Below are 18,227 nucleotides of genomic sequence, written 5' to 3' on the forward strand. Positions count from 1 at the left end.
ACAAAATAAAATATAGGAAGATAAAAACGATTCAAAATGCTACTTCAAATCTTTCTTTCCTTTCGAACTGTTTTACCCATGTCTTACCTTTTTTTGTTTTTCCGCGGAAAAATTATTCTGCGCAGTAAGATGCGCAGTTGTCATGTTTTGTGGCACCTTTTCATGTAACAGTCACGGAGTGTTAAGTCACTATATACTAATATTGCCAACCTTGACGTACAATAACGAACAAAATTCCTATAGGAATAATAGAGATCTTTAACTTTTATATTATGTACATTATTTCCAGCCAATTAGATGGAAGGTCAAAAAATTTCAAACTTAAATTCGTCAACGTCTACGTTGACCAGTTACCAGGATTTTCGGTGTTTGAAAAGTAAATATCCTGGAAAGAAGTTTTTTTTATAGAATTAGTTATTTAAAGAATTGTGAAAGAACTACTGGACCAGATAAACGTTTAATTACACGAAATCGTGTAAAAATTGCAGCTTAAGTGCTTGCTACTTATTCCAAAGGTACATATAAACTTTAACATATACAAATAGAATAACGTTTCTAAGTTTTTTTTATTATCTTCGCGCTTTTTTTGTAGATTGTGTTTGAATAATATCCACCTTACGGTAGTTTGTTGTAATACTTATTTGAAAATTTAATCCATGAATTCAAATTTTTTTGATATGATGGAGAACTGTTGTGCTCCACAGTGGGCAGATTTTACATGTAGTCCTCAGGTTTGTTGTGATAGTTATTTCGAAAAAGAACACGAGGTGCACGATCCTCAAATACTTTTGAAATCTACTATTGATTCCACTCCATCTTTCTCATATATGCAAGAAAGCAAAACTGAGCAATCTGTCAATGAAACAAAGTTTGATGACAGTTTAGAACCAGAAACTCCTGCTCATTGTAGTATAGCATATTTTATACCTCATGAAAATAAAATGCATTCTGTAGAGAAAGTTAAGGAAGATCATCAATTAGACAGAGCTATGAAAGACTTAAAGTTAGATGAAAGGTCCAGCAAAATTCATCAGACATGGAATATATCAATAACAGATCTGACCGCTGAATTTAAAGTATCAATGGCAAATCATAAAATTAAAAAGGCTGTACCTGAAAGGATTAAGCAGCGCATGTTACAGGCAAAGAACACAGTTCTTGGTAAGTCTTCATTGAAAGACGTTCAGGCAAATGATATGGAAAAGAAAAATGCTTTACAAACTGCATTTGCAAAAAATAAAGATAAATTAGTAATAAAATCAAAAGTTGATACTTCAGCAAAAGATAATCTTTCAGAGAAAAGATTATCTTATAAAATTGTATCACTTTCAAAAAGAGAATCCAATTTATTTAATAAAAAACGACACTCATTGGGTAAATCACAACCAAAGGTACTTACTTGTCAATATGGTATAACAAAGATGATAAAGAACCGAAAACGTTCAAATCAGTTTGTAAGTTTAGCAGAGGCGATTTCTAAGTTTCAAAATGTAACACCGCAGAGATTCCGTACTCTCAGTAACAAGGATATGAAGCCTGGTCCATTGATGAAATTGAAACGATCACCGCTGAAGCTCACTTATCCAGTTTCTCCTGCATTAAGATGCAAACAGAGAAGGAGAAGAGGTAATATCTTGAGTCAGCAAGAAAGAGAAGAGTTGGAGTTTGAAGAAATGAAGAAGCATCAAATCAAAGCAAATCCTGTACCAATTAATATCTTAAAGGGTCGGTCAGTGTTGAAAAAAGTGCCTAAAAAACCAACTACAGTTACGGAAGAGTTTCATTTGACTCAGTCTAAGAGAATACGTCATACAGCAGGACCATCCCTAAATTTGCAACAGAATACAAATGCCAAGGAACACAAAAAGATTGTTCCCATCACTCCTTCCACCAGTAGCTCAAGTATTTCCTCTAAGAAGGAAAATCCTTGTGTAGAAGTTGTTGCAGATAACACAAAGGACACAAAATTCAATTCTAACACTTGCAACAAGGAATTTCAGATAAGAAAGGAAGAAAAACTGAAAAATTTTCACACTCAGGGAGTAAATAAAGTAAAGACAGAGTTTCATGCGAGACCCGCACCTAAATTTCTAAAGCCAACAAATACAGTTAAAGAGCAGAGTTCAAAAAGGAGAACGGTAGCTACATGTCCATTTAGTTTTGAAGAAAGAAACAAATTCCTTGCTAAGAAGAAAGAAGAATTTATTAAGCAGTTAGAGGAACAGGATAAAAAGGCTAGAGTATTCCATGCCAATCCTGTTCCAAGCTTTAAACCTGTTGTGATTCATGGTTTATCTAAAGATAATATACGAAGCAAGGACAAGGTAAGTGTCTCTAAGGAACTTGGAACCAGACAAATAAAAAGCTACAGTAACCAAGAAAATAAGCAGCCTAATATTATGAACAATACATTAATGGACATAAGCACTAGAAAGAAGGTGACAGTAAATAGAACCAGCACAAGCTTAATAGATACCAAAAATAAAAAATTAAACAATGTCCAGAACAAGGTTAATAAAGTTGAATTAAATACAATGAAAAGAGTTCAAAAAAGGAACGAATTTGATGACAAGATCAAGAAGAGGGAGCAGGAATTTGAAGCAAAGAAAATGCAGGAAGAAAAGAATAAATTATTGAAAGAAAAAATGGAAAGAGCAGAGCTGCGCAAAATGGCAGAGGTGAAAGCTAGACCAATGCCAGTATATAAACCTATAAATATTGTAAAATCAACCAAGCCTATAACCAATCCACAAAGCCCTGCATTGGGAATTAGAAACAAAGCAAAAGCCGTTTCTTAATTTTAATCAACATACAATATACAAGTTAATTATGTATTGACTATATGTAAGTAACACGACATGATTTGTTAGGTAATACTTCTTTGAGTTGTAGGAAATATTTGAACTCTCGTATACAGTATCATAATAAAGTAATTTTTTTATGGAGAATGGTGCAATCGAGCTTCGAATCACAATAAAAAAGCTGTATCTTTTTTTTTTGTAATTTTGTATCTAAAACTGAAAATTTTTATTTTTACCGTTTAGATAATTTAAATGCTAAAAAACAAATTAAAAAGAAAACTAAACAATTTATACATATTTACACTTAGAAATGACGATTGAATGTAATTAAATATTTCATGATTCGCCATAAATTCGAAAATAACTTGTATTAGCTAAATATGACACAAATAAGATTTGTTATTTCATTATTTTTTTGATTTGCTGGATTACTTTTTTCAGATATATCTCTAATTGATAAGGACGTAAATGACATTTTTAGTACTTCTCTTTTATATCACATAAAATATATATAATAAATTTATATACCAAGAATATTATATAGCTTCAACAACATAGTTTAATTTATTTCGAATGTACAAAGACCACACTATCATACATCTACTTTCTTTTGCTTCGCATCAGTCAGAGGAATAAAAAGTTCAGTTCTGGAGACAATTCAATCGATTAAAAATGCTATCATTAACAACTTTAACACCACAATCAGCAGAAATATTTTTTCTTCCATCAATTTCAGATGTTCCAGTTATCTTTATCATTCTATTTGGCATACAATCTAATATCGATTTTTTAGATACGACAATACGATATAAAAAATTAAAAACGTTTATCAAGATTTCACAGTAGACGATCGATAGTAGAAAATGAATATTGTAGATTGGTTGCTTCCATTCGAAATTCTAGCTTTAACTATTAACACGGTTCTCGTAGAAGTTATAAATATTTTGTATCTGTAGAAATATCGTTTATAAATTATTCGATGTAACACAAAAATTACACTCATTGACGTACGCAATGTTTTAATTGACCCGTATATCATAAATTATTCTGAATAACTATTATACGGTTATCTTCAAGTTTCCATCGCAGTAGCTCCAATGAGCAAAAACTAAAGTAACATGAAAGATTGTGCCTCAAAAAATAAAGGCATGGAAAATATTTAATTCCATTTATAATACACGAGTCAGAATATTTTTCCTCAAAATAATATACATATTACGAATCGACTCCATAACTGTTCGCAAAATTAACGAAAAAGTATTCGGTGTTTGAAATGCATTGAAAAGGCTGTTACTTCTTTTTTCTTCGTTTTTTTCTTTTTTTCTTTCTTTTACTAAGAAATGCAGAATAATTGTTAGTGTCAAAAAAAAAAAAAAAAAAAAAATTAATGAAAGAAAAGAACGTGTTGAATATAAAACAGCGACTTCTTTTCACAGCAGTTTAGCGTATAATTAATCCAAATATGGCATCCCAATAGACCATTGCACAGCGGTGGCCATTTTGGAATGCCATACTTGTATGCAGTATTGTACAATTAAAAATCAATTAAAATCATGGTAAAATCCGCGTAACGATTACTATATGTACGTGTTCCGTTCGCATAAATTATATTTCAATGCGTTAAGTAGTATCTCATGTTGTGTGAGGCAACATCGGCGCACGGTTCCCAGTGAATCGAAAAATGGCAGACTCATTGTACAGACCCCAAGAAGTCGTCCCGTCAAAGTTCCTTCAACAGAGCGGATTTTGCGTTTTTAAGTTTATCCAATCGCCTCTGTAAATGAGAATTTGCCGTTTCCAGTTCTTCTACACGGCCTTGAGTCTCTCTGACCTATAAGAAACAGATTTTTTCCGATTTATCTGGCGAGAATGTTCAAATTAAATTACAAAGGATTAAAATTCGCAGAGAGTTTTCGCTTACTTCTCTTTGTAACTTTCTCTTTTCTACTTTCAGTTCATCCTCCGCTTTTTCAGATGCCTCTGCTGCTGACTTATAACGTATTACTTGACTTTCTAGCCTGGCTACAGTAGCTTGCAAAGTAGACATATCTTGTTCAGCTTTTTGAAGCTTGAACTTATAATCGGCCAAAAGCTTGTTTGCTTCACGTTGCACATCTTCGGAGTCTGATAAGCAACCTAGAAGAAACAATTATGAAATATAATTATAGGTACACTAAACAATATAAAAGGAAATTTTATAATATGCTATAGTATAAGTGCGGTGTATTTTATAGTAGGTATACAAACCTAATACTGAACCAGGCGATCTTTCGGACCTAATACGATTTCTTGTCTCCTCTAGTTCCAATCTAAGATGTCGTATCTCATCTTGCAATTCTTTTTTTTCAGAAGCAAATTTTCTCAGCCGGACATCTATGATTTATGATAAAACATTCTCTCATATATCTTTTTATTTCAAAAATATTCTTCATCTTTTATAATTGTGCATACCTAGTGAACCCTTTCCAGCGTTTTGCAATAATTCTGCTGCTTCTGTACTGACTAGTACTCTTCGTCTTGGACGTGGACCGTTCTCAATTTCATTATCTTCGTTCTCACTTCCTTCATCGTCGACAATAACTAAACCGTTTTCCTAAAATAATTTTAGTTTTTAATTACAGAATTAAAATGAAAAGTACGACATATTTATTTGAGATTATCGCTTACTTACTTGTATAAGCGCATCTCTTTCTATTAATTGTGCATGGCATACATCTAACTCGTCTTTCAATGTTTGACTGAGTCTTTTTAACTGTTCAGACTCGCGATTCTTTTCTCTAAGTTCCCTACGAAGTTGTGCAACCGTCTCCTCTAGTTCCTCCAATTTGTCTTTCAATAGATCGACTTGGTAAGCATACGAAGATTTTTCATTGTCTAACTGAGCATTGGCTATCATCGCCTTTCTAAATTTTTCTTCAAATTCTTTCAATTCTAACTACAAAGGAAAAATTCGGAGGAAGGCTTGTACATATTTAAATAAACGAACACATGGTGTTTTTTTATCCTAATATGAATTGCAAGATAAAAATGTTAGTACCCTGAGGTCTCTGCTTAGGCCAGCATCTTCCAGTGAATCTTCAGAAGATCTTCGACTGGATTGGAAATTGTTAGAATTCGTGAGGAGACGCGACGACCTCACAGAATCAGGTGTTACTCTCATTGTTCTATTCACATCAGCTGAAAAATTGCGAAAATAATGTGTTTTATTTCGTTTCTAACATTCTATGTAGAATTAATTTTTTTGGATAGATACCTGAACACATGTCGTACACCCTATCTGCATTTTCCTCTGCCTCTTTCTGTTGTCTTTCTAACTCCCGCATTCGTATTTCTCTAGCTTCCGCTCTTGCCTGTCTTCGAGCAGCTAATCTAGCTTCTGCCTGAAAGTATGTATGGAAAATCCATCCTGTTACCAAAAACATAGTTTCACATTCAATTTATTATTAACACATTAACACATGATATAGAAACACTGTATTAGACACATGATATTAAAAATAACATGCGAGATCCTGATATCAATTTAGATCAACAAATACTTACTTTAATTTAGTCACAATTAAAAGATAAAATATTAATTAGAATAATACTTGTGACATATACTATATATAATATCTCACTTATTTAGTAATTGTCTCTACACATTCTTGTTTACAGATAAACTTATCAAAGAAGATATAAACCCCACCTACTACAAACATGCACACATTTAAGTACCGAAGGTCAAGCACACTTATAGCAACAATAATATCTTATTTTATTTCCTGTTAAGGCAACGAATACAGTTTTGAAATAATATAACAATTATAAAGTTCTTAATATCATCTTTTTCATAAACTCCACTCTGTTACATTATTATAAAATAATCAAGCCATACCTCCTTGGCTATCTGATCGAGAGCCTGATCCTCTGCTGAATGTCGTGCGGTTGTCCGCCTACGTCCAGCTATAGCAGACTCCATTTCAGTATTCAATGCTTTAATATGTGTATTTTGCTTGAATATCAGGCAGACTTTTGCTAGGCAGATCCACGTCCTTCACCGTACAAGAAGACAAACCACCACACTAAAGGACAAAGGGACAATATGCTAGAGCTAGAAATATGTGAGCATGATTTAAAGCATGATTAATAGACGCATTATGACCAATTGAATATACTGTACAGATGGAAGAATGATGTTTGCAATGCAACCAGACATAAATGAAGCATTAACGTTCAAACATTGCAAGGGTATTCATTCGTAATGACAACTCATTCTGATAATGCCTTAACTGTTGCAAAGAATAATTTAGTGGTGTTACAGACTGCTAATAATTACTCATTATGCAACAAAAATGCTTTATACGTAGACAATGACGACGAATAGATAATGGAACGGTTATCACTCTGAATATTTTAAACGACTCAAAAGGAAAAATTACTGAATATCGATATTCAAAAATTAGAAAATTTTGAAATTAAAGGCTGCAAAAGGAGAAACTTCGTACTTTTTCAACGAATTATAGGTTAACAATACCCGGCGACATGTGAAGGTTCAAAATAGAATTGTAAAAAGAATCTAGCACAGGTAAAAACGGTCTTCCGTCGTTCTAACGTTACAACGTTTTCACGCTAAGAATAACATCTCCATAGTGGGATCTAATAATGTATTTGTTCGGATCACTTTTATTGTGCTATAACGCGTCAAATGATTCCCCCATAAAAAAATCGCGTTCGTCGTTAAGTCAGTGACGACGACGACGACGACGACGAAGACGACAACAACGAATGAGACACAGGATCACGAATCTAGAACAGAAACGAAATAAAGAGTCTGGCAATCGAGTTCGTACGTTCAACAATATATATTAAATAGACTTGCACACCCACACATAACGTCAGTCCGAATACATGCAAATAAGACCTTACTGTAGTCGTCAATCGTCTTTTTTCTCTCTCTCTCTCTCTCTCTCTCTTTCTCCCTCTCTTTCTCTCTCTCTCTTTTTCTTTCGATTTCTTTTTTCTCTCTGTACAACTACGACTTCTCCTAAATGTTAAAAATCCTATGGTTAAAGGGACTTACGACGCGAGAAACGCTGTCAGCCAGCGGATAGGCGCATCTTTTTCTCAAAGGAGCCGCATGCAAAAATAAACTGGAGGACACTATAAATACAATCAATGGAAATCGGAAGAGTGAGCCACGATGACCATCTGCGGCCAGGGAATTAACTCGGTGCGGTTTCCGTTCAGTTGATTCACGGTTCCATGGAATTTTCCAAGTTATCGTTGCAAATTAAGCTCACGCGACTTCACGGTCAAACCTTCTACCTCCTATAGGCGAAAGCTTGTAAAAACAGTGCGTGCAGTCGCACTTAAATATAGCGGAAGACACATTTTTCGATCGAATAGCCTGGATGGTGATGCATGCGAATGCAAAAGCACACTGTGCGCCGCGCCTCGAATCACCGAAATTGGTGGAGTCATCTGTATATTATAGCGCTAACGTTAGTATTCCTATCGGCAATACAGTCTCTTACAAATCGTAATCTTGCTTATCTTAAGCAAATTTGTTGTACATATTGTTCTAGGTACGCAAGATTAAATAAATTATATGGTTTAATATGCAGAAGAAATTTGTCTAAACTAATCCTTTTCATACAACCAGTTCGATAAATTTGACTTCATCTTTTATATCAGCATGGACATTTCTATATACATGTATTATATAGGTAACTTATAAACCGTAATCTTGCTTATCTTAAGCAACTTTGTTGCACATATTGTTCCAGGTAATCAAGGTTAAACGGATTACTTGCATTAATACATGGAACAAAATTACCTAAAATAATCCTTTTCATACAATCAGTTTGTTGAATTTAATCTTTAATTATTCTCTCACATGTTATATAGCACATTTTTAGATGAATGAATTTGCGTATTAATAGACATTTTGAGTTGTAAAATTGAAGATGATGTTTCAAAAGGTTCTAGAATTTTGTTTCAATGTGAAATTTTGGATACAGAATCAGAAATGATTTAAAAAACTAAAAATCTTTTATAGGTAACCTCGGTTGATAAAGTAGATTGACGATCATAAAATCGCGAATTGAAAATAACCCTTTGGTTAAGTGCAACAGATACACTAACACAAGTTCAAATTCTATTTTTTCCTATATATCGTCAGTCGTCGACGCGTTTAATACACACGGCCTACGTTTCCATAATCTAACCTCACTTGAATTTGCGATGTGGCACTTAGCATTTTAACATATTTCATACTTTGGTTAGCGGAAGATCGATTTAATTCGAGTAAAATAATGATTATAGCATAGTGTTTCAGTGACTAACGCGCTAGAATCAAAAAGGAGGAACTTTTCAACGGATATGAATGTACATACTTAGCGAATAAAAAAAAATGAGAGTGTCATTATTACTGATCTTTCGAATTTTATACTTTTTCGATGTATATGGTGTCACAAATGCTTGGGACAATGACGAATTGGAAGTATTCGATGTTGTCGAGGAGGTCAATCAAAATTTCTACGAAGTGCTTGGTGTCCCGCAGGTTTATCTCGTTTTTTATTGTCCTTATTTACATAATTAATTTTCTAAATGAAAAACAAATAGTTGATGAATTAATTTTTCAGGCCGCAAATGCTTCGGAAATTAAAAAAGCTTTCAGACGATTGTCACTGCAGTTGCATCCGGATAAAAATCCTGCAGAAGATGCAGAACAACAGTTTAGGAAAGTAAGTAACAGATTGTCCTAATTCTGAAATAAACATTTCGAATGATAAAGGACAAAAAATGCCTAATTTATACTCCTTCGGGCACCTAAAATTCTAATTCATCATCCTATAAGTCCTATAAGTATCATAAAAATACAATCATTTATGGCAAATATGGTGTGAAAGTTAGAAAATATAGATGAAGTTAACAGTATGTTTTGATATACAATAAATATATTCCAACTTATTTTAGAAGTTATAATATAATTAGAACCATATTTTATGGAATATTTTGATCATAATACGTTATCTTAAATAGTTGTATTTTACTACAATTAATTAGCAATTTAAGCAATATGTTTTCTCATACTATATAAATATTGACTTTCTTCTACAAAATACTATTTGAATTTTTGTACTTCATGCATTAATTTCAAAATTGTGATCACCTAAAGTTAGAAAAATTCAATTCACCTTTTGAGGCAATGTCAACTTCATCTACAGTTTTTACAACTTTCCCATCACATTTGCCATAAATGATTATATTTTTATGATACCTGATTTGTACTTAGATACTTTATATAAAAAATGATGTCTGATTAGAATTTTAGGTGTCTGAAGGGAAATAAATTTAGTATTTTTTCACCACCCTCCTCTCATTTCCAGTTAGTTGCTGTTTATGATATTCTGAAAGATCCTGCGAAACGTCAGCGATACGATAATGTTCTAGTTAATGGATTGCCAAACTGGCGATCAGCCGTGTATTATTACCGCCATGTGCGGAAAATGGGACTTGTAGAATTAGGAATAATTTTATTTTTACTGATTACCATCGGACAATATGTAGTTGCGTGGGCCGCATATTTCGAGAAAAGATATACATATGTATGTAAGAAAAACTACTCAAAACTAATGGAAGTTAAATTGCTTTGCCTATTTATCATAATGTATGTTGCAGGAACAAGTTTTGGGCAGTAAACTTCAGAAAATGCAAAAAAGGAATAAGAAAGGGAAGATGGATGTGCCGGATTTGGCAGACATTTTGGAGAAAATTCCTACACCGACTATTTGGAACACTCTCCCGTTTCAATTTCCAAGATGGATAATAGCTTTTACGTTGTCCATACCTGATATCGTGCGTGTAATGAATACTATACTGGAAGAAAGAAAACGTAGGAAAAAGCAAAAAGAAGAAGAAGCATTGTGAGTAAAGCTATGATATTCAAATGAAATGTATTATTTGCCATCAAACATTTTCCTTCCATTAGGTATGCTTAGAATTTATTTATACGACCTGTTTCAGAATGCAAGAAAACGAACAACCAGAACCAGAATTCACATCTCGTACGAGGAGACGCAGAACTGGTTTCACTCCGCAAGAAAGAAGCGGTAATGGCGTTAAAGAGGTGTTTAAGAAAGATCAAACGAATCACGTTTATCAGAAACCTGCTATTTCTGGGGGATTATGGACTGACGATGACATACTAGAATTAATAAAACTCGTGAAGAAGTATCCCAGTGGTACATCAGAGAGGTGGGATAAAATTGCAGACGCGATGAACCGTACAGTTACCGAAGTTACACATATGGCGAAAAAGGTTATTTTCTAATCTGTTTTTTATAGATTCTAATTCTAATTTCTTGATGAATAATTTTTTGGTACTTGCTAGATAAAAGACGAAGGATTAAAACCCGGTTCGTCTACAGAGGAGACTGTTATAGAAGAACGTTCAAAAAAGATAAAGACTCGTGCCGAGAATGTAGAAAGCGTTAGCGAATGGAGTCAAGAACAACAAAGAGCTCTAGAAGCGGCTCTTATAAAATATCCTAAAGGCACATCAATAGATAGATGGGAGAAAATCGCAAAATGTGTTGAAGGAAAGAGCAAGGTATCGTATATAGATATATTACAACGCATTTTTCAAACGTATGTTTAATATAATCGATATTGCGTTCCAAAGGATGAATGTCAAGCAAGGTATAGACAATTGGTGGAATTAGTCAAAAAGAAACAACATACTCAATAGCCTGCCATGTACAAGATGTTCCTTCGACAAAAAGTATAGTCCAATACCAATCAAGTCCAAAAAAGAAAAATGAAAGAGAAACATAATTTTCGATCTTAAGATGATACATATTTCACAGCTGTTGTACAAGCTTTACAAAGTGAATTAAAGATTTCTTAAAAGTACTCTTATACAAGGATGACGCATTAAGAATAATTAAGAAAAAGAAGAAACTTTATACACGAAAAAGAACAATTACTCCTACATCATTTTATTATTAAATGTTTGTGGAGAATGTATTTATTTAATAAATTTAATATCTAATTCAGAGGAAAAGACTGACAAGAGATATGATAATTAAATACTTTCCTGTTCTCTGAGACTGATACGCCGTATCGTTTTAGCTTTGAAAACAAATTGTAAAAAGTAATCATGCCAAAGTGTATAACACATTTTACTTTACTATTAATATAACTTACATATATAGATGAACTATATTAATATAGTCGATATTAGACTCTGAAAACTAAGTTACTTGTATTGTACTTGTTAAAACTAGTACAAACAAATTCCGTCTTAAATATTTTTCGAGATCTAACCCAGGAGTTATACTATAAAGTAAAACAGTGGGCCCTGTTCTTGCATTATGAGTGTAAATATTTAAAAGGCTATAAATTTGCAATGGACGAGATAATTGCCCACGAATTATTCTGCGTAATTTAGTTTACTTAAGAAATTATAAATACATATAAGCATGGAGAAGTACTATTATAATTTCAACGTCGAACATATTTTATAATTGTCTAAATGGAAAGCAACATTTTGTGTAACTAATATTTAATTTTGTATCATACGCAAAGAAGTGAAGTGAAGAAAACAACTAGTATATCCGAGCTATTTATTGGTTAGTTTTTAAATAATGACTGTACAAAATGCTATTTACAGATTGTATAATAAACATTTTAATTACGTCTTCTTCGAACCCTTGATATTCGCCAAGCGTTCGGTTCTTCGTACTTATTATAAAGTGGTTCCAATCTTTGATTCTTCTTAAACTTGCTAAGTTTGGTCGGATCGCTAAATTTGAAAAATGCTGGCGCAAACTCTACTAACCATTTTGGGTCTATAGTTGTCACTTCCCTCATGTATTCTTTCGTAGTTTGGACCAATTCATGATAAATTACCTATAGAAAATGAAAGAAAAAATTGGTCATATGTATCTTTTATAATTACGTTTCTAACCTTCATTGACTTACCCATTCCGGTTGTCTGTTAAATAACGCGCTACTTGGATGAATGTAGACAACTTGGCTATCTACCAAGGTTCTATATCCTTCTTGAGGATCTTTCTTTGCGGCGTTTCTGAAGAAACCAGAACAAACAGCTTTCTGAATTCTTACAGTGTTTTTACCCGCAGATACTACGTCCAATTTGTGTCTGATAAACCAAATAAATAATTAGTTTATCTTATTAGATATTAAAAAATTGTATTTACAAATAAACTGATAATTACCTGTCCATTATACCTAATAGTTGTTTCCGAACATCCTGAGCGCGTTTTAAAGTTCTAATTTGCACAAAATTTTCATAACACCATGCATTACTAAATTTATTATTTCTCCAGGAGTTATAAACTGCCAACAGAGTTAAATGATCGCCCTCCGGTTGGTTGAATTTTGCTTTCTTTTGATCTGCTAAGGCTTGTTTATCTTTCGGTCTAGAAAAATTACAAAAATTAAACATTCGTTCGCGATTCTCGTCTGATATCATTTCTTACCTGTAGAAGACGTTCTGAACAGATAACATGCTGACGATGGTCAATATCTCATCAGAGCATTGAAGATGTACGCTCATAATAAGCATTTTAGATAAATTAGGTTCCAGAGGAAACTCTGCCATCCTTCTTCCTAATCTGGTTAACAAACCTTCGTTATCTAATGCACTTAAGCTGTGTAGAGATTCCAAAGCCATAATCAGCGATTCGACAGGTGGAGCATCCATAAAATCAAAGTGTAATAGATCATTGATGCCCATAGTCTTTAATTGCAATACCGTGGTTGCTAAATTAGTACGTTGGATTTCTGGAACCGGCGTCGGAAGCATTTCGTCCCTAGAAAGAATTATAATTAAATAGTTTATTTGTTGTATATTTTCAAATATAGAGTATTTCAAAGTATTTGTAAAATTTAAGCCAAATACCTATAAGCCCTTTCGGTATAAAGTCTATAACATTTTCCCGGACCAGTTCTGCCAGCCCTCCCTGCTCTTTGTTTCGCAGCTGCTTGACTTATTGGTGTTACTATAAGACTATCCATTCCAGTTTTAGAATTATAGACCTTCTGTTTCACAAATCCTGGATCAACTACGTAATAAATTCCATCGATAGTTAAACTAGTTTCCGCTATATTGGTGGCTATTACCACTTTTCTGGAACCAGGTGGAGCTGGTTCAAATATTCTCGTCTGCATCTCCGAAGGAAGCGCCGAATACACGGGCAAAATGATTAACTCTGGAACATCAGGACCTAAAGATTTCATACGTTCGTATAAAATTTCACAAGCTGTGTCGATTTCTTCTTGACCAGTTAGGAATAGAAGTATGTCTCCTGGAGGTTCTCTCAAATGTATCTGCATTACTGTTATCAATGCGGCATCCAGATAGTCTGTTTCTGGTTCTTTGGTGTACATGACCTGTTTAAAATAATTTCAATTAATACTTTCAGTTATAAAAACTTTTAGACATAGATTTGAATCACTTACTTCAACTTCGAATGTTCTACCAGGAATAGTGAAGATCGGTGCTTCGAAAAAGTATTGTGAAAATTTGACAGCATCCAAAGTTGCACTTGTAACGATTAGCTTTAAATCTGGCCTTCTCCCTACAGCTTGTTTCAGCAATCCAAAAAGAACGTCCGTGTGAATGGTACGTTCATGTGCCTCATCCAACATAATTACAGAGTATGTCTTCAAATCCAAATCCATGAGACATTCTCTTAGCAACATACCATCAGTCATATACCTACAAAATTGAACATTAATATTGAATATTTGTATCTATGCAACTGAAGAACGTATTACTTACTTTATGTTGGTTTCTGGACCAGTACAGTCTTCAAAACGAATCGTGTAGCCAACTTCTTGTCCTAAACGACAACCGAATTCTTCCGCTACTCTTTTGGCAACTGACATGGCAGCCACTCTTCTAGGTTGAGTACAGCCGATCTTTCCACGGGCTGTGAATCCTGCTTCTGCTAAATACTGTGTAATTTGCGTGGTCTTTCCTGACCCTGTTTCTCCAATTACGATTAAAATTTGATTATCCGTCACAGCTTTAACTAAATCATCCCTGAGTTTATATATTGGCAAGCTCTGACGCTGTTCAAGAAGAGTTAAATTTGTTTTCTTTCCAAACGAAGACTTTTTTCCTCCTATCACGTGTTTCTTCCACTCGGGCAAATCTTGTGTTTGAAGGCCGATTCCACGCATGTTCGCAGCTAGTGTTCTACTTTCAGCTATACAATTTATAAAAACTGTATTGTTAAAGTATTTTATATTAAAAAGTTTTTAAGTGTACGTAGAAATAAATAGATTACCTTCTGGTAGAGGGTCAATCCAATTTTTGTTCAGACCTGTTGGAACAGAATCCATTTCCTGTTCTCTTTGCAACATTTTTTGTTCCCTCCTTTCCTTTGCTAAAGCACTCTGCATCATTGCAGCTTGCGCTAAAGAACCATCAGGATTTTTTACTATACGGACAGGACTTAAGTCTCCAAGAGCTCTTCCATGGCCATGTAAAAATGGTGGCTCTTCTTCCACTAACTCTATTTCAACGTCTTCTTCTTCATCGTCTTCTCGTGGGAGGATTCCTGTTTCGGTATCGAATTCTGGCAATTCACTCCTATAGAAAAAGGTAAAGTTCAAACAATGAAGTTACTACATCAAGAAATTTAATTATTTAATTAATTTTAGAAATACCTATCGATACAAGATGCAGCAAGCATTTGTTTAATTTCCCACTTTTCTGGAGAAGACAATCTCTGCACACGTTTTCTAGAATAAGTTTCGTCCTCGTCCCAATTACCCTGGAGTTCTAACAAGGAAGTAGGCCTATCTGGATTTCTCAAATGTTTCTCATCTTCTTCAGTTTTGGTAATAGCCACAACAGGATTCAGATCCCTGCCGGTTTCCTGATCAACATCCTTCATACTTAAAGAAACCTATTAAAACTCAATTAGTAAAGCCCTAAATCTATTTAAAAATATATTTACTTCATTTTATAAGTTTGTATACCTTTTGTCCACCAATATTGAGCACTTTCACGAGCACCTTCTGACCCCTAGATACTACATCGCTAGCACTGGCGACTCTTCCTTCTCTTCTTAATTGTGAGATATGAACAAGCCCTTCCCACCTTCGTTTCAAACCCTCCAATTGAACAAAACAACCAAAAGGTACGATATTAGCTACTTTGCCTGAATAGATCTTGCCTACTTCTGGATCCATGGAAAGTTCCTCTACAGATCGCGATCTAGATCGATCAAGTTTATTGGAATATTTGTCCCTATGAAATTTTCTGTCTCGTGACCTAGATCTTTTACGATCTCTGGACCTGTGACGTCTTCTATCTCTGGATCTTGAACGATCTCGTGACCTTGAACGAGATCTAGACCTATGCCTTCTGTCTCTGCGACCTGATGAACGTGATCTGTGTCTTCTTCTATCTCTTGATCTACTTCTTCTTGTGTGTTTGTTCTTCTTATCTATATTATCGATTGATTGGTTCTCTTTCTTGCTATCTTCTTTGTTAGACTTTTTTGATGGTGCTAGTTCCTCCAAACTTGCCATAGCACTGCTGACTATATCATCGTCTTTGAGTTCTTTTTCATCCACAATTTTTGGTTCCTCGTTTGGCAGTGCTAGGGCAGGGAATTTTTGAGCTAGTTCATCTTGCTTTGTCGGAGGTTTCAATGATTTCTCCTCCAATTTAGTTGGCTTCATATGTTGTATTATTCTTAGCAAATTGGCCATAAAAGATTCCTAAATGAATAATTGAACGTTACAATGCAGGTAGATAAAGGAACAAAGGGATAAAAGGATAAGCTTCATAAATTACTTACAGAAAATTCAGCACCATTTTCAATGAGAACTTTTTTAAATTTATCAAATGTATCATTTTTCTCTGCCAAATGGATTATGAATTCAGCTGTAGGAAAGAGAATATAATTTATAATTATAATAATGTAATATAATTAATAATTAAATATAGTTTATATATAATCTAGTCAACAACAAAATGTAAACAATGAGAGACTTTATGAGAATTAAGAGAACATAGGATATATTTGTATTAGAGTAACAAAATCTGTGTTTTTATTAATATAAATAAAATTATATCCCATACCCAAATCTTTGTCATTTAGTCCTAAGTGATTTTCCAATTCCGTGCATATTTTTGAAACCAAAGACAGATGTTCGAGCTTTGCAACTTCATCCATTTTCGTGCTTTCACTTATCTGCTTATACCAATACTAAGTATTTGAAACATATAAATTAATACATGATATTGGAAATTTCAATTCAAACCATTCTTTCGTGAAATTATGCTTGGAATCAATGTACACGCGTTATGAAGTATAACATTTGCCATAAAAACATTACGGAAGCATTTGGAACTATGTTATTATCATTATTATGCAGGAAATGTCCTTAACGAGTGTCAGTAATAAAAAAATTTTGTTGTAGGAAATAACTTTAACACTTATCAGTAACAAAATATTTTAGCTGCAGAAAATAAACTGAACATGTATTACCAGAGAGAAAATGAAAATGCTTACGCTTATGAGCAGTTCTGGTTGTTCTCGGAATAGTACTCTAACATAAAGGAACCACAGCCGAATATACCAGCTATCGTTTTCTTAGTCAATGCTCTAACTTTAAATTTAAATACATAGATTCTTGTATATGTCAGCGTACAACCAAACAGGGCAGATCTCTAATTTTATAGATTCTTGTATATGCTAGCGTTTGACGCCTTCAGCACTTAGCCGCAAGATACAACACCTGTACTGTGAAACAACTAGAACTACGGGCTTAAACACTCTTATTTCTTCTCTAGTATTATATATGTATATTTCCTTTTTTTATCATAATTTTGCACTTAATTCTTAACGACTATTCTAAATGATTAATTATTAAGAATTTTTAATAATAATAACTATTCTATTAAATAAATACATTCATAAAACACGGTAGAGTAATCTTTCTCACTTTTTTCTTTTAATTATTGTAAGTTTTAATTACTTATTAATAATATATATATATATTAATAACAGTATGAATATTTAAATAATATATCGTAGTGTTACTTTTACTGTAGCCTACTTTACTATACCATATTTTATTTAATAATAGATAGGTATAATACACGAAAATTTTCCGTTAAGAGCATAATTTTATTCGCAATTGGCAATGAACATTATCTTAAATATGTTGTTTATTTAACAATTTAATTAATTTGACCATTTGATTAGATTGAATTATCGCGCGCTCATATAGAAGGAAGTCCGTTCCTATTGGCAGAAAATATTGCAAACTCAAACCGAGCGCTCCTATTGGCGGAGGCTATATTAGAGTCTCCACGATTGGTAATTTAGGATTAGTATTGAAATTCGTGGAGACAGTGTACGTCGCGTCATATCGTCATTATTAGTACCT

The 18,227-nt window shown here is 33.4% G+C and overlaps 4 protein-coding genes across 12 annotated transcripts; 2 read left to right on the forward strand and 2 right to left on the reverse strand.

The window, feature by feature from the left end:
• The first annotated feature begins 313 nt into the window (after positions 1–313).
• LOC138188434 (targeting protein for Xklp2) lies at positions 314–6,615 on the forward strand. Of its 2 annotated transcripts, XM_069130195.1 has the most exons (3): positions 314–515; positions 593–2,844; positions 6,459–6,615. In XM_069130195.1, the coding sequence occupies exon 2, from the start codon at positions 657–659 to the stop codon at positions 2,796–2,798; it is 2,142 nt and encodes a 713-aa protein (XP_068986296.1). In that variant the 5' UTR covers positions 314–515; positions 593–656; the 3' UTR covers positions 2,799–2,844; positions 6,459–6,615. The 2 variants fall into 2 exon arrangements, with proteins under 2 accessions (XP_068986296.1, XP_068986295.1); XM_069130194.1 differs by lacking the exon at positions 6,459–6,615 and having other exon boundaries at positions 593–2,948.
• LOC138188436 (leucine-rich repeat flightless-interacting protein 2) lies at positions 4,168–8,231 on the reverse strand. 7 transcript variants are annotated; one of them, XM_069130197.1, is made up of 10 exons: positions 7,864–8,231; positions 7,289–7,589; positions 6,679–6,865; positions 6,055–6,181; positions 5,839–5,978; positions 5,473–5,736; positions 5,253–5,394; positions 5,049–5,174; positions 4,723–4,937; positions 4,168–4,632 (listed from the first exon to the last, which is right to left on the reverse strand). In XM_069130197.1, exons 3-10 carry the CDS (start codon positions 6,760–6,762, stop codon positions 4,522–4,524), a joined length of 1,209 nt encoding a protein of 402 aa, XP_068986298.1. In that variant the 5' UTR covers positions 6,763–6,865; positions 7,289–7,589; positions 7,864–8,231; the 3' UTR covers positions 4,168–4,521. The 7 variants fall into 7 exon arrangements, with proteins under 7 accessions (XP_068986298.1, XP_068986300.1, XP_068986302.1 ...); XM_069130199.1 differs by lacking the exon at positions 7,289–7,589; XM_069130201.1 differs by lacking the exons at positions 7,289–7,589; positions 7,864–8,231 and adding an exon at positions 7,634–7,652.
• A 712-nt stretch (positions 8,232–8,943) lies between these two features.
• LOC138188435 (dnaJ homolog subfamily C member 1) lies at positions 8,944–12,487 on the forward strand. The gene is made up of 7 exons (XM_069130196.1): positions 8,944–9,345; positions 9,428–9,529; positions 10,175–10,393; positions 10,467–10,711; positions 10,812–11,106; positions 11,179–11,397; positions 11,470–12,487. Exons 1-7 carry the CDS (start codon positions 9,196–9,198, stop codon positions 11,533–11,535), a joined length of 1,296 nt encoding a protein of 431 aa, XP_068986297.1. The 5' UTR covers positions 8,944–9,195; the 3' UTR covers positions 11,536–12,487.
• Positions 12,399–17,586, reverse strand: pea (ATP-dependent RNA helicase pea). 2 transcript variants are annotated; one of them, XM_069130190.1, is made up of 13 exons: positions 17,348–17,586; positions 16,915–17,041; positions 16,631–16,716; positions 15,804–16,550; positions 15,489–15,730; positions 15,107–15,411; positions 14,596–15,025; positions 14,274–14,532; positions 13,714–14,204; positions 13,292–13,624; positions 13,028–13,231; positions 12,771–12,951; positions 12,399–12,698 (listed from the first exon to the last, which is right to left on the reverse strand). In XM_069130190.1, the coding sequence occupies exons 2-13, from the start codon at positions 17,006–17,008 to the stop codon at positions 12,477–12,479; spliced, it is 3,594 nt and encodes a 1,197-aa protein (XP_068986291.1). In that variant the 5' UTR covers positions 17,009–17,041; positions 17,348–17,586; the 3' UTR covers positions 12,399–12,476. The 2 variants fall into 2 exon arrangements, with proteins under 2 accessions (XP_068986291.1, XP_068986290.1); XM_069130189.1 differs by lacking the exon at positions 17,348–17,586 and having other exon boundaries at positions 16,915–17,224.
• Between the last annotated feature and the right edge of the window lie 641 nt (positions 17,587–18,227).

The sequence above is a fragment of the Bombus flavifrons genome, chromosome 16, assembly GCF_040668555.2.
Source record: "Bombus flavifrons isolate JBK064 chromosome 16, iyBomFlav1_principal, whole genome shotgun sequence".
Lineage (NCBI taxonomy): Eukaryota > Metazoa > Arthropoda > Insecta > Hymenoptera > Apidae > Bombus > Bombus flavifrons.

Coding starts and splice junctions, on each gene's coding strand:
- pea (XM_069130190.1), bottom strand. CDS start 17,008: ATGGATGAAGTTGCAAAGCTCGAACATCTGTCTTTGGTTTCAAAAATA. Junction 14,205..14,273: donor GTAGAACATTCGAAGTTGAA/GTAAGTGATTCA, acceptor TATTTTAAACAG/GTCATGTACACCAAAGAACC. Junction 13,625..13,713: donor TATACCGAAAGGGCTTATAG/GTATTTGGCTTA, acceptor AATTCTTTCTAG/GGACGAAATGCTTCCGACGC.
- LOC138188435 (XM_069130196.1), top strand. CDS start 9,196: ATGAGAGTGTCATTATTACTGATCTTTCGAATTTTATACTTTTTCGAT. Junction 9,530..10,174: donor CAGAACAACAGTTTAGGAAA/GTAAGTAACAGA, acceptor TCTCATTTCCAG/TTAGTTGCTGTTTATGATAT. Junction 10,394..10,466: donor TCGAGAAAAGATATACATAT/GTATGTAAGAAA, acceptor TGTATGTTGCAG/GAACAAGTTTTGGGCAGTAA.
- LOC138188434 (XM_069130195.1), top strand. CDS start 657: ATGAATTCAAATTTTTTTGATATGATGGAGAACTGTTGTGCTCCACAG.
- LOC138188436 (XM_069130199.1), bottom strand. CDS start 6,762: ATGGAGTCTGCTATAGCTGGACGTAGGCGGACAACCGCACGACATTCA. Junction 5,737..5,838: donor GCCTAAGCAGAGACCTCAGG/GTACTAACATTT, acceptor TTTCCTTTGTAG/TTAGAATTGAAAGAATTTGA. Junction 4,633..4,722: donor AGAGAAAGTTACAAAGAGAA/GTAAGCGAAAAC, acceptor TGTTTCTTATAG/GTCAGAGAGACTCAAGGCCG.